Source organism: Sander lucioperca, chromosome 21 (assembly GCF_008315115.2).
Source record: "Sander lucioperca isolate FBNREF2018 chromosome 21, SLUC_FBN_1.2, whole genome shotgun sequence".
NCBI lineage: Eukaryota > Metazoa > Chordata > Actinopteri > Perciformes > Percidae > Sander > Sander lucioperca.
Window position 1 is genome coordinate 20,195,920 of NC_050193.1, and position 14,916 is coordinate 20,210,835.

The window sequence follows — 14,916 nt, forward strand, 5'->3', positions numbered from 1 at the left end:
CCCCGCCCATCACCCAACTGGCTGCATATAAATGGCCCATCAGAGGCCAAGCACAATTCCTCACCTGACTGCAGAGACACACATCATCTTTCCAGATAGACGACCAGAGTGGCCTGAAGAAAGCCAAGACTGAAGAAGAGAGACCACAGCAGCCTGAAGAAAGCCAAGACTGAAGAAGAGAGACCACAGCGGCCTGAAGAAAGAAAGAAAGAGAGAGAGAGAGAGAGAGAGAGAGGAAGGAGAGGAGACGGACGGAAGAAGAGAGAGAGACTGAAGCAGAAAGAAGAAGACAGACCACCGAAGACAAAGACATTTCACCCAGAAGAAACCAACTGCAATTATAATTGCAAACTGAGCAAACCTTTCTTGACTGACTTTACGACTTTTATCTTGTCCAAAGATAGACTGATCTAATAATTATTGACCGGTGCCTTGTATTTGAACAAAAATCATCTAAAAGTAAATATGGCAGAGAGAAAAGTCCTTGTTAAAACCTTCAAAAATTACTTAAAAGCCTACCATCATCTCCACTACTGCCAAACATTTAATGGCGATTTCAGACAAGCATTGGATCAACTCCGGCCGTGGCTGGCTGCAAAAGCTAAGCCTGATGATGTCCAAATTCAGCAAATACTTCAAATCAACTTCAAAAATTGGACTGGCACTACAATCTCCCTGATAGCAAGACACCTTGAGAGCTTTATAAAAGATTGTTCAAACAACTTTAAAAATGTTAGCACAGCAAACTAGAGGAATTCATGGGCCTTAGCAGTGAAAGACACAAAATTAACTATGGCATATTTTAACACAGATGTGACAGCAAAAGTGGAAGAAAAACTGACTGAGCAACTGGATGCAGTTGACAACCAACCACTTTTTAAACGGCACAGACATGACAATGACAAACTAACTAACTGGAACTTAGTAGTTCACAGAACGATTTTGCTTTTGGGCGATTCAAATCTTGGACGGTTACCGAAATGCTATGACCATAGGGTGCAAGTTGATTCATTTCCAGGTTCAAAATTGATCCATGCACTGAAGATTTTGGAAAAAGCAAAATACTCAAACCAGGTCCAAAGAGTCATCCTCTCTTTTGGCATAAATGAGAAGAGAAACAGAGATATAGAGCAGGTCAGGTCACAGATAAATCAAATCTACAGTGTTGCCACTAAGAAATTTCCAAATGCAAAAATAGTTATTCCATTGATAAATTTTTCTGGATGTTTACCAGCAACTGAGAGGCACACACTGATTGAAATTAACCTGGCAATAACTCAGTTCCCACACCTCCCACAATTGCCAACAGAATTATTTCAAACAGGCCACGACAAAGTCCACTGGACTCCGACTACAGGAGACAATATTTTGACTCACTGGAAGGATACACTTGGATTTTAAGACTGACTGACTCACTGACAAGCAACGATACAGCAAAAGGACAGCGAGTTGTTAAACTTTTGTTTTTTTTAATTTTTATATTTTTTTTACTTCTTTCATCTCTGGATATTTCATCCCCAAAACACCTCAAGTCAGGATCCAGTATAGGAGACTGCACTATTTAATAGGTGCATGTAAAGATAGATGCCTTTTTTATTTTTTGTATGTTTGTTTTTTTGTGGAATGTAAATACAGAAACCTTTTTTTTTAACTTATAAACTCAATTCATAGTTCATTCTATTTTTAGTAATTTTAGTCTCTAGTCTTTAGACTCAGATTTTAAAATCTTTTTTCAAGGGAGACAGCAGATCTGCAAGACCAGAGCACTTGGCCAGACCATTACAGTAAGTAAGTGGCCATTAGTCAGGCACATGCACACACCCATTTACACTGGCTGATATTAGCATTTCTATCCAGGCCAGCCATTAACATTCCAGAGTGTATCACTCTGCCAGAGGTTCACAGTCATATCTGTAATACTCTCATTTCAAGACAGAACAAGACACCCTATTTTAAAGTAAATTCATTAAATCTAGAGCCCACCTGAATATGAAAAAATAAAAATTGACTTGAATTTTTTAAATCATTGATTATAAATATGGTGGGTATATACATTACAAACATTTAACACATAAAGGAACTCGAATTCCTGAAATAAAAAAATAAAAAATAAAATAAGATGTGATGTGAGATGGCTGGTGTCTGTAAAAAGATTGGCTGTTTTTTTCTGTGGGTTTCGTTGTTATAACAACATGATGCCTATGCTGAGTGAATCTGGTGTAAATGGTTTACAGTTTAAGCAACATTAAATCTGATTAATCTCTCCCAGCAGCATGCCGTGGAAGGAGGGGAAACAAATGGAGGAGCACGGGTTTGACAGGCTGAGCCAGAACATGCCACTGAGAAAGGACTACTTCAAAAAGCTGTGGGAGACGTAGAGAAGTTCTGCCAAGCCACCAACTGTTACAAAGAGTCCATGCCAGCACTGGCAATGTCGCACACGTTCATGGACAGTAAGCCCAAGCAGCCTGGTCTAGCCCGAGATTATCCTGCCATCCACGTAGCTTCAATGAAACCAAAGTGATCATTTATAGTCTCGTACAGTCCACAACACACACGGGCAAAAATCTAAAGTGAGGAGTTGTTTCCATTTTTTTAAACACACAGACACACACACACACACACACACACACACACACACACACACACACACACACACACACACACACACACACACACACACACACTACTGACCAAATGGCCTTACTGTTGGAACCTCTGAGGAAAATTTAGCAGAGAATTTAACTATGTTAACATTTGGCTTGCCATATTCTACTTAATGAAACTGGTCTTCTATTCGCGTGCAAAAAAAAAAAAAGACTTAGGTTACAATTATTACTCAACCACTTCTTATAAAACAAAAGGGAGAAGAAACATTCCATGCATTTAAAGTTACTTCTTCGAATTATGCACATAACCCAAATCTTTTGTTCTTGCCGCAGCAGCACCGAGGAATCCTACTTTCCTGAGTCCGAAGCTGAGAGAGCCATCAAGGACTTCCCCGACTGGCAACAGGCTGGGGAAGCAAACAGTTTTTGACTGTGTCAGAGAGGCATTGTTGCAGGCAGCATTTGTACAAGATACTATAAAAAATAAAAACTTACCTAAGAAGATCTATGGACTGAGCTGTACTAAAATGAGCATAAATACACTGTGGAAATAAATGGGTCACGCCACTCAAACAAGGTACTGGTTGCAGGCATAGAATTAATTGATTTTTAGTTTGTCTATGCATTTATTTTATAAACGGACATATATTTTTAAGAATTGTATTCATTAACATGATAGTTTGCATTTATCTTATAGAGCAGGGGTCTTCAACGATTTATAAGCCAAGGACCCCTTAACTAAAAGAAAGATGGATCAAGGACCCCCTACTACATATATTGTACAAATTAAGTAGCATATTAAACTGGACCTACAATAACGTGTAAAGCGGCATAAAGCCTTGATACATACATTTTTATGCATAGAATACTAAGCTATTAAAATATTAATTGTTGGCATGTTTTTATAAATCACGTTTACTGTACATGTGTCACAGTGAATCCTTTGGATGAACTGTATCTGTGGATGGCTACCTTAGTGACTACCTTACCTATAGGCCAGTAAGCCTATCATCAATGTCTGTTTTTTTCACAAATAGGCTGATTTGTATTTGCTAATAATATGTTGGATTCATGTTAAAACGTTTTTAATTTTTGAAAAAACTTAAAGACATTTATAATTAATGTGGTGGCCCCCCTGAAGTAACTCTGAGGATCCCCTGTTGAAGATCTCTGTTATAGAGAGTGTTTTATTCCAAACGCGAGCTTTTACTTTGAAAAGTTGAAGCTTGAGGACTGCACCAGACGGAACGTCCAGACATGGACATGACACGAGAGTCCAGCCTGCAGCCTTGGGACATGTTGGAGAACCAAGCCGCGAAGCTTCATCTGGATGACGGAGTTCATGGAAAAATCGGTGAGAACAGAAAACCAGGGTGTTCTCGTGATAAATAAAGCAAGTTCATAGTGAATCAGTCAGTTTATCAGAATGCATTTCCACCCTGCAGCAGGCAACTTGTAGACTAACCGGTCTATTAACTAACTTTGAACATTAGCTAATTAGTTTTAATGTTTTGCAGCGGCTCATTTAACAGTTTCGTTTAGAGCCAACCAGACTACATTGAAAAACGGCGATTTAAGGAGCCTGGGTTAGCGCCCAACCGGCCGTTCACTTATGCTAACGTTACTGGCGTTGACGGCTTAGCTAATATAAGAACCGTTTCCACGGTTACGGAATTTTATTTAAGGGTGATTCTCCAACTACAGGCACTTTTGTGTCCTTGGCCTTTTTTTTGTAAATAAATAAACAAACAAATGCACAATACATTGTCATTATGAAGTTCATGCTCCAACATCCTAATTACCACCAAATATTGCCCCTGTTTTCTTTTAAAAATGCTTTTGCAAGGCTGTTTATTAGCAGATTTTTCAGTTTTATGCTTGTCCCCAACCCAGACTGGCCCGCTTTGAATGTTAAAAAATTATATTAAAGGATCAATTTAAAAATATTTTTTAACATGTTTGTCTTAAGGACAAATAAAATAATATCATACCATCGAAATTCCATATGCATATCACAATTTTAAACTATTTTTGGAATAAAATAAGTCTGTCCCCAGGTTTTCCGTCATTTCCACCTCCCTCAACAAAATCCACCTTAATAGATCCACCTTAAATATTTTATTTACTTGGTAACCATGGAAATAATTGTGAAAAAAAGTGTTAGTTGAAGATGAAACTTCAGGCACATGTGCTCTTCAGCACAAGAAAATAAATCAAGGTAACTCAAGCTTTTATACAGAGTATTTTTATTCAGCGTCATTTCCACCTTGGCTGTAGTTCGGTTGAATTATGTACAACAAATATGAAAATAATGTATTTATGTTTATTACGAGTAAACAACATGCTAAGTCCAAAACTAGCTAAGCCTGACATGAGGGTGTGCTAATATTGCAGAAAAACTGCTAAAATGTCATTTCCACCTCCGTCATTTCCACCTCTGAGAAATTACAGGCTTAGCTTTGGACATGATATATATGCCATTTTTGTGCGCTATTTGCATGTTCTTCTGACATATTTGTGCTTTTGGACTGAGAACTTTATATATCACCATTCCAGTACACTCTATATTTATTTTTATTTATCTATATTTATATTTAAGATGCCGAAGTCGATGGCCAAGAAGTCACAAGAATACAGGGACAGAATAAAAGCCGATTCTGTTAAATATCAAGAGAAACTAGAAAAGGACAGAGAAAGATATCGCAAGAAAAAAGAAAGAGGAATAGTTAAATCAATCTTAGAGGCCTCCAGTAAGGAGAAGGAAAGAAAAAGAAAACAGTGGAAGATCAATCAGCGAAACCGGCGACAATGTATAGCCACTGCAAACGCTGTGTTGGCCACTACGCCACCAAACACCCCCCCAGACAATCCCCCCATAGTGGAAAGATCTACATCCAGGGGTAGGAAGAAAGTGAGGAGAGATAGATCAAAGCTTTTCTAATAGGCAGTAATCGGTTTTTCTGGCCGATGCGTGATGACGTAATCTGGTACGAACCAGACGTTTATGGTCTCATCCCTGAGCCTACGCCAGTTACTAAACGCCATGTTCAAATCAATGCTACTGCCTGGCAGGAAATTTGCCAGATAGTTGATAAGTAAATGCTCCAGTCATTTGATAGGTTAGAAAATTGCAATGAGTTGAGTCCATTTGACACACATTAACTCAAACATTCCATATACAGGTTGTATATGATATGGTTATCTGTTTTGGATTTTTGCTAAAGAGCGGCCCACACTCCCACAAGGTTATTGTGGTTAAAGTTGATGAACATAATATTTTATAACTGTTTTTTACTGTTGCTGTTTATGTAACACGCTAGTTATGTCTAGCCTGTTTTAAAGTAGCCTATGTGATTATGGTTATGATGTTACACTCGTGTTTTTAACAGTTTATGATGGTAGCATTTTAATGTCTAATGCACACAACATGATTGATAAGCTGGGGCATTCCATGCATTTTGATGTTTCATGTACAAAGACACTATGACACTACATTCAGTCTCTCTATCTCTCTCACACTCACACACTCTCTCACACACACACACACACACACACACACACACACACAGTTTACAGCTTCTTTGAATTAAATAAATGTTTTGAGGTTCATATAATTTGTAATCATTATTTTTAAAACTAAAAACAACATTATCTTTAAACTGGGTATATTGTTCAACTCATATATGTTAAATAATAAAATACATGGTTTTAAAATATTTTGGACTGGCAATTTAAGTAAAAATGAACAGAAACAATCTTTCCACCATAAACCGTCATTTCCACCACTTTCCACCACTACACAGTTTTTAAGAAAAAAAATAAGAATAACCAATGATGTGGATCTAAATGCATTTTAAATCAAGTATTGATAGTTCATTACTTACAATATGCGTGTGAGTGACTTAAAAATAAACATAGACCTGAGCAAAAATGAAATGCTGTAGGCAACAATCCCAACTCGTGGCAACTCATGGCATTTAGCAACTTTAAATAAAAATGTATTAAGTTCATGAAGTATTAAGATTTATTTTGTTACATGATTAGGTAGCCACTGATGATGTTGACTGATACATAATCTTATATAATCAGTTTTACAATATTATATTGTAATAAAATACATAAATTAAAAAGTGGTGGAAATGACATCTTTGAAAGCGCTCTTCAGAAAACTGTTAAAAATAATAATATTCCATGGAATTCTAAAATTGCCCACTGTCATATTGTGTTAGAAGAAAAATGAATGAAGCTAGGAAGATTGTTTTAAGTGTGTTTTAAGAGAGTGAATTTTCCATAAGCTCACAGTGCCAAAAGTGCTCCTAGTTGGAGAATCACCCTTAAATAGGTAAACGTCTCACGTGTGTGTGTGTGTGTGTGTGTGTGTGTGTGTGTGTGTGTGTAGTCTGTCTGTTGTTTGCTACACATCCTCGCAAAAATCACACTATAATCCATTTTTATTTTATTTTTTCAATATAAATGTGTGATACAAAAATGACCATTCCCTGCAATATTGTGAATCATATCACAATCAAATTAGATTATTCAGCTAATTCTGTCTCCATAAGCTCCATTTTCCAACGTTTCAGACACAGATATGGTGGCAATCACGATTTAAAAGGATTTGAAAAAGAGACACATAAAGTACCACAAAGAGACACTAAATGTCCAGGGGAAATTGCATTTATTTTAAATTGAAAAACTTAACATTTTCTTAAATTTTGTGTTGTCTTCCCTGTCGACCAACATGCATTTACACACCACCCACATCTTCCACAAAGCCAGGGAAACACTGAGATCTCCTGTGTATATAAAATATATTCTGCTGACTGACGTGCTGTGTGTTATCTCTTTGTCTACCTCAGTGATGGAACCGTTCAACAGTCAGTATCGCTGCGGCTCTCTGATCGCCAGCGGCGGTTTCGGTTCGGTGTTTTCAGGCCAGAGGCTTTGTGATGGACTTAAGGTCACACTCCTCCTCTCCATTTCCTTCCGTATCTGCCTGCCTGCCTCCCTCCCTTTCTTCCCTTTTCTTTCCATCCTTGCCTCATTCATTCCATCCTCTTATTTTCCTTACATACTTACTTGACAACTTACATAAAAACTAGAGCTGCCAAGATGAATCAATTAGTTGTCAACTATTAAATTAATCGCCAACCTTAGAGACCAAACAAATAATCCATTCATCCAGAAAGTAATCCCCGATAATTGGTAGTTGCAGCCCCATGTGTGTATGTATGTATGTATGTATATGTATGTGTAGATGGCAGTACTATTTATTAATACTGTATCCTACATTGTGGATAATTAAGCTGTATGTCGGATGCTGAAGTATATTTGTGGAGTGTTAAAGATTCATGTATGTTATTTTATGAACTCTGGATTATATCTCGCTATAACATAAGATAAGATAAGATAACATACTGACGTAACGTATTTATGACTTCAGTTACTGCTTCTGCAAATGCTAACTATAAGTTTGTCTCCTTTTTGTCCCTCCCAGGTTGCCATTAAAATGATTTTCAGAGAAAGAGTTCCGCTGCCGCAGTGGGCCAGACTGGTGAGTGTCACAAACATAGTTTTGTTCAATCTTTTGTGGTCCCAAAAAATCTTAGAAATCAGTGAAAAAATGTTTTCAAAAGATAAACACGGCGTCTTTTAAATGTCTTGTTTTGTCCGACCAACCGTCCCAAAACTGAAAAATACCTATTCATTCATTTTATTTATTATACAGAAAAGTTAAAAGTAACATTAAGTTACAATATAAACGGGCCTGACTCAGTTTAAAAACTAGTTTCCAGCAAGTTCCTGTTTTGCAGAAAAATAGAACACAGTTACAGCACACGAGGACAGAAACATTTGTACAGGACATTATTTATGAAGGGGACAGTGCATAAACTCATAACTTTACATGGGTTAAATATGCCACAATTATTGACGCATTTACAGAAATGTTGATTAATGTGCATTGTGCTCATCAAATAAATAAATCTTACGTTTAAAATGAGACATTTGGTGTACTTCTCTCTCAGCTGTAACATTAAAAATGTTTTTACTTTGAAGCGTATATTGTTATATATATATATATATATATATATATATATATGCTTAAAAATAAAACATTTTTGATGATGTCATACGTTCCCTTCAAAGGTTCCAGGTCAGCGGTCCAGAACAATTGTCGATAACAAAATAACATTTAATTTGAACTTTTAAGCAACATACATTCAAGTCGAGTTCTCGGTTTTCCTGCTCCGACTGTTGTACAACCTTGGAGCTTCATGCAGTGTGAAGACGTTTTTGTCGCCGTTCTTGCCACGTTATTTGTGTCCTCTCTTTAAGTTTTATTTTCTCCTTCTCAAAATGTTTGTCTCCTTTTTTCGTGTATGTATTCAACATCACTAACAAGTTATTGACTGACTTTGAGAAGCGCCGGTACATAATATGCTGTAAATATCGTGATGCAGATGTTTATAATCTCCCTCTCTCTGCCCTCAGCCCGGCGAGGTTGGCCCCGTTCCCACGGAGATCACTCTGCTGCAGCGGCTGGCTGAGGTCGGGGTTCACAGCAGCGTCGTCCGCATGCTGGACTGGTTCGAGATGAAGGGGCGGGGCTTCCTGCTGGTGCTGGAGTGCCCGCCGCATGCACAGGATCTGTTCGACTTCATCACGGAGAGAGGACCGCTGCCCGAATGCCTCGCACTCAGGTTAGACTTTCCAAAAGCCCACCTCTGCTGGTCTCCCCGAACGCCTCACACTAAAGTTTTGGCGATGTGTTTATTATTGCGATGATGATGATGGCAGTGTAGGTAAACGATATGCCATTTATAAATGTGTGTGTTTTGATGTGATGTTTTTTTAATACTGATTATTTAACTGATTAAATAAAAAATAAAAAAGTGATGTGATAATAGCTGAGGATGCATCATAATTACATTACTCTGTATTTAAAACACAATTCATTTTTAATTCATTTCTCCTTTGGCTGTTTTACAAACATTGTCAAAACACAACATGTCATCTTATAAATGAGTCCGGTATCTCGTTTTTAATAAGAAAATATAATTTCTAAATATATTTTAACCAGATACCTCAAATCAAAATCCGTTTACCTTGCAATGCTGAGCGACGACGAAAGAGTCCAATTCCCCCAGTGCAGGCTGGGAGCCACGACGACGGAGACCTGTACTTAACCAATCACAGCACAATATGCTAATGAGTTCCTTCCCAAGGGTTTCCTCACACATAAAGACCTCTACCCCTTCTGACACAGCCCAGAAACTTAATTCAATGCTGGATCGAAGTCTAATCAGTGATAGTTTAACCACTTTAACCATGTTTTTCTGATTCCTAAACCTATTATGTGTTTGGCTTTAGCTCAGAACAGAACTGTTTTGAATGTGTAAAGTTTATAAAATATGAAGATTTTTCTGTCTGCACTGAATAATTTAAGTACATTGTCTTGATGGTACACACTTTTGCTCAAGTGCTAATAAAACATACTTTTTCCAAAGTGTTATTAGTAGTTTGACTTAAGTAAAGGATCTGAAGATAGCTTTTATTATCATTCAACTGTACATACAGAGTGCACATGTGAAGGAAATGTCATTCAACTGGCTCATAAATACTGTAAAAACAAAGTTTAAAAATAAGACAAGACAAGCAAGACAACATACAGTTTTAGATGCATGTGTCCTTGTAAATGCTGAAATGTGGTGAAACGTCAGTATACAGTAAACATGAGTAGATAATCTATATAGAGGCTGAATGTAGTAAAGATTCAATATACAGTGCAAATAATGGATTAGGTAATTAAGTAGATCAGTAATAACCCAATATACGTGAATAGACAGTCTAAATAAATGCTGGGATGCTGAAAATCAGTGTACAGTAAGTGCAGAGTGTTGTTCTAGATAGTGATGTAGAAATGTAATAACACGGTGTGCATGAGTAAAAAGTGGCTGATGATTAGCACAAAGAAGCATAAACATATAAAAACAGTACAGGTGAGGATGTGCAACTGTGCAAAGGGGCAAGACAGAGATAATGGAATAAGGGTGTGCAAAACAGAGCTTGAATGATGGAGAGCAGTCAGCACGTACAGTGATGGGACAGTAGCTCAGACAGATGTAGCTACTTTAAAGGCAGTTGGTGGGATAAGGGTTTTGAGTTCCAGGGTTTTTTGTAGTTCATTCCAGCATTTGCAGCTGAGAATTGGAAGGAGGGTGTGGGCTCTCAAGTCTGGTGCATTAACAAGATCTCAAATGAAATGTATGTATGACACTAACACATAATAAATACAGACAAAACATAAAACCGACACGTCACTATTTAGTATTAAGGAAAAAGAGGCTTAATGGATTTTTGACATTATGCATTCTGCAGAGCTGACAGTTTTATATATTATATATATATATATATATATATATATATATATATATATATATATATATATATATAATTTAGCTTCACGTAAGTAGCTAGTAAGGACGACAGGCAGTGGCTGTTGCTGCCGACCAGATGCCGACTGACGACGACTGTAAACGAGTTCAAGTGCATTTCGGGAAAAAAAAAAAAATCTGGAGAGAATTCGCGCTAGTGGTGACTGCTGGTAAAATTCTTGAGGTATGTTGTAGGCTATTTTAAATCTTTTCTTAAGTTATATGTACGTGCAAAACGACTTGTGCGGTTGTTATTTCGACTGGTTTAATGCGGTTTCTAACAGAACTGTTAGACCCTGTACTTTACTCTTTAATAATAACGTGCCAAGGCACTTAACCCCGCAAGGATGTTCGTGACCTGGCCGCCGGGACTGCACTCAGAGAAGCGGAGTTTAACTGCTGCACTTGGAATTCACATCTTAAATGGAACAAATAGCAACGTGGAAGACTCGACAGGGTTATCCAACAAGGGACCCATTTGTCTACATAAATACGTTTATTTGTCTGTTACATTAAGGCAACGTGTGAATTGTTTGCGTCGTTTAGTATTGTGGATTAATCAACAGTGTTTTTCAAAGTTTCATATTGCCATGCACCTTAGCTAGCTACATATACTGTAGGCAGACATCTCCATATTATCATCAGGTTGTTCATTGTGACCAAAAGAACACAGAAAATAACACACATTCACTTTGCATGTTAGGGGAGGGGGTACACATTAAATCAGGTGAAAAAACGGCCTGATATAATGTGTATCCCCTCTGTAACTCAAAATGTTACGGCCCATGCCTGCTTGATACTTGCTTAATCTTGTGGTAATCTGAGTTCGGCCGCTGCAGAGTTTTAATAGCAGAGATGCCAAGATTTGTGATTTCACACACATAGGACATCCTTTAACCGCAGCAGCAAAACACATTCTAAACAGGCCTGAAAGCAGAACGTTTGTTGGTCTATGACAACATGCACCTTGTTGATCTAAAAGACAATTGAAGATGTAAAAGTAGTGAAAGTCTTAAAATGACAGATAGAATGATACAATCTACAAAATCACAAACACAGCTGTAGCTTATTTACTTGGCCCAAGCCTGGTAGTTTATGGTACTGTGTTTACTCAGCAGAAGTTAGACCAACCTGGTCACAGAAGCCACAGAAGCTCTGCATTGCCTCTTTTTTTTTAATTTTTTTTTTTTTTTACTATTGGCCCTATTACTCTGTTTTGACAATGTTTAGAGCAGGGGTCTTCCAACGTTTTGTTAAGCTATTGTAGGATTTTAAGCTAAAATGTAAACGTTTTGACCGGTCGGGCCCATAAAAAAAAAATAATAATTCTGTGTATTTATCCATTTCTGTCCCATCCCTGGTGTTGCTCTCATCAGTTTGGATCCAGTCCAGATCCTCTGGCTCCAGCCGGCTCCTGAGTAATTTGTAATAATGTATAAAAACCTGACCTTGACTTCCAATTCTCAGCTCAGAAGAAGCATGCCTCTATTGTTGGATTTTGAACACTTGTGTTTTAATCTCCAACAAACTTTAAGGAGTTTTCATGAGAGCCAGGTCATTTCCATACAGTGTCACAAATCCCACGCTTGCATAGTGCTGACCATTGTTTGCCTCGTTCCCTCCCCTGATCAGAGAGGATCTTTCTCACCCTTCCTTTATAATGTCTAATCACTGTAAAACCAGATGCTCTCTCATTACTCAGGTAAACAGAGGCACTGAGGTCAGCCCCATGAACTCTAAAACCTTTTCTTAACACTTTCACAAAATATATTCTAACACTATGGACCCATTAACTGAGAGAGACAGAGCAGGGAGTCCAGGGACATGTAATATATTACATATATTGTATAAAATGAAGTTGCATATTAAACTGGGCCTACATTAAGGTGTAACACAGCCTAAAGCCTTTCTACATAACTTATTTTTTTTGCATAGAATACTAAGCTATTAAAATAATAATTGTTGGCATGATTTTATAAATCATCTTTTAATGTTACACATTGGCTACCTGTGGCACAGGTGAAATGTGGTGCACCAAAATGAATAACTCAATTAATTTAGGTCGATCATTACATTTGATTTTAATGAAAAATGTTGCATATATTTACATTTGAAGTCATTCTAATACATGTCTGTATCATTCTTAATAATTTGTTTGCTAACAATCATATCTGTGAAATGCTGTCCTTCATATGGCTTGGGCATATTGATTTGTGTTATGAATATTGATATGTAGTTGAAACCAAATGTCTGCAGTGACTGCTAAATATTACCTTCCACATGCTCTTTTACATCTAAATAATCATCTTGTCATCTTCCCCTCCTTTTCTGCACAGGTTTGAGAGCTTCCCTTCTGCTGCAGAGGCAAAATGAGCTGGGATTTCCTTACGCGCCTGTTGGACGAGATTTCCAACCACTCAACCTTCGTGGGCAAAATATGGCTGACCCTCCTCATCGTCTTTCGAATCGTGCTTACTGCGGTCGGGGGCGAGTCAATCTACTCTGATGAACAGAGTAATTTTGTGTGTAACACGCTGCAACCCGGTTGCGAGAACGTGTGCTACGATGCGTTTGCGCCACTGTCACACATTCGCTTCTGGGCATTTCAGGTGATTATTATCGCCACCCCCTCCATCATGTACCTTGGCTTTGCTATGCATAAGATTGCCCGCATGGAGGACAATGACTACCAGCCGCGGGGCAGGAAGAGGATGCCGATAGTGAGCCGCGGTGCGGAGGATAATGAGGAGGAGGAACCCATGACCCTGGAAGAGATTGAGGCAGAAGTCACGGAGAAGCCCAGCAAAAAGCACGGCGGAAAACGTTGCATCAAGCGCAATGGCCTGATGAAGGTCTACCTGTTTCAGCTGCTGTTGCGTGCCATCTTTGAGGCCTCGTTCCTGTTCGGACAGTACATCCTTTATGGACTGGAGGTGGCCCCGGCATACGTATGCACACGCTCCCCTTGCCCATACAAAGTGGATTGCTTCGTCTCGCGCCCAACAGAGAAAACCACCTTCCTGCGCATTATGTATGGCGTCAGCGCCCTGTGTCTGCTCTTCACCATGTTGGAGATCCTTCACCTCAGCATCAGCGGTATCCGGGACTGGCTTTGCCCACGCCTGCCTCAGCCTCCCACCCCACGGCTGCCTCAGCCTCCCACCCCACGGCAGACGCAGCCTCCCACCCCCCACCGCCAGCCATCTACACCTCCAGGCTACCACACGGCTCTGAAGAAGGACCCGTCGGGGAAAATGGGCTTCAGGGACAAGCAGGGAGACTCGGGCTGCGAGTCCTTTGGCGACGAGGCTTCATCGCGGGAACTGGAGAGGCTGCGAAGACACCTGAAACTGGCTCAGCAGCATCTGGACAGAACATTTGAGAAAGGTGAGGCCTCCAACCTTTTCATCCTCTTCATAAGTTTGTTATTTTCATTTTTATATTGTTTTTATTTTGTATTGATCAATACAAAATGCTTTACTGACACTATCTCTCTGTTTACAGGTCTTTGTGTGTAGGTTCTCATAAGACCAGCTGACATAAGACTAAAGTTTACATCAGTGACATCAAGATCAGTGATAGGACGCAAGGGAATCAAAGTTTGTGTGTGTGTGTGTGTGTGAGTGAGTGAGTGGTGTGTGTGTGTGAGTGAGTGAGTGGTGTGTGTGTGTGTGTGTGTGAGTGTGTGTGTGAGTGGTGTGTGTGTGTGTGAGTGAGTGGTGTGGGTGTGTGCGTGTGTGAGTGGTGTGTGTGTGTGACATGACCTTGTTTGAGGTGGATGAAGTCAGCCCAAGCCTTCCTGTGTTAGGGCCAGTTCTGGGGGGACAACATTGCCACCTAAGCTTGTTTTATAAATAAAAGCATATGTATCA

The 14,916-nt window shown here is 38.9% G+C and overlaps 2 protein-coding genes across 2 annotated transcripts; both read left to right on the forward strand.

Moving 5' to 3' along the window:
* The first annotated feature begins 3,787 nt into the window (after positions 1-3,787).
* LOC116063535 (serine/threonine-protein kinase pim-2-like) lies at positions 3,788-9,889 on the forward strand. Its single transcript, XM_031318529.2, has 5 exons — positions 3,788-3,963; positions 7,469-7,569; positions 8,107-8,163; positions 9,102-9,310; positions 9,877-9,889. Exons 1-5 carry the CDS (start codon positions 3,867-3,869, stop codon positions 9,887-9,889), a joined length of 477 nt encoding a protein of 158 aa, XP_031174389.2. The 5' UTR covers positions 3,788-3,866.
* A 3,453-nt stretch (positions 9,890-13,342) lies between these two features.
* On the forward strand, positions 13,343-14,872 carry LOC118494088 (gap junction gamma-1 protein-like). Its single transcript, XM_035996557.1, has 3 exons — positions 13,343-14,431; positions 14,549-14,653; positions 14,787-14,872. The coding sequence occupies exons 1-2, from the start codon at positions 13,414-13,416 to the stop codon at positions 14,560-14,562; spliced, it is 1,032 nt and encodes a 343-aa protein (XP_035852450.1). The 5' UTR covers positions 13,343-13,413; the 3' UTR covers positions 14,563-14,653; positions 14,787-14,872.
* The last annotated feature ends 44 nt before the right edge of the window (positions 14,873-14,916 follow it).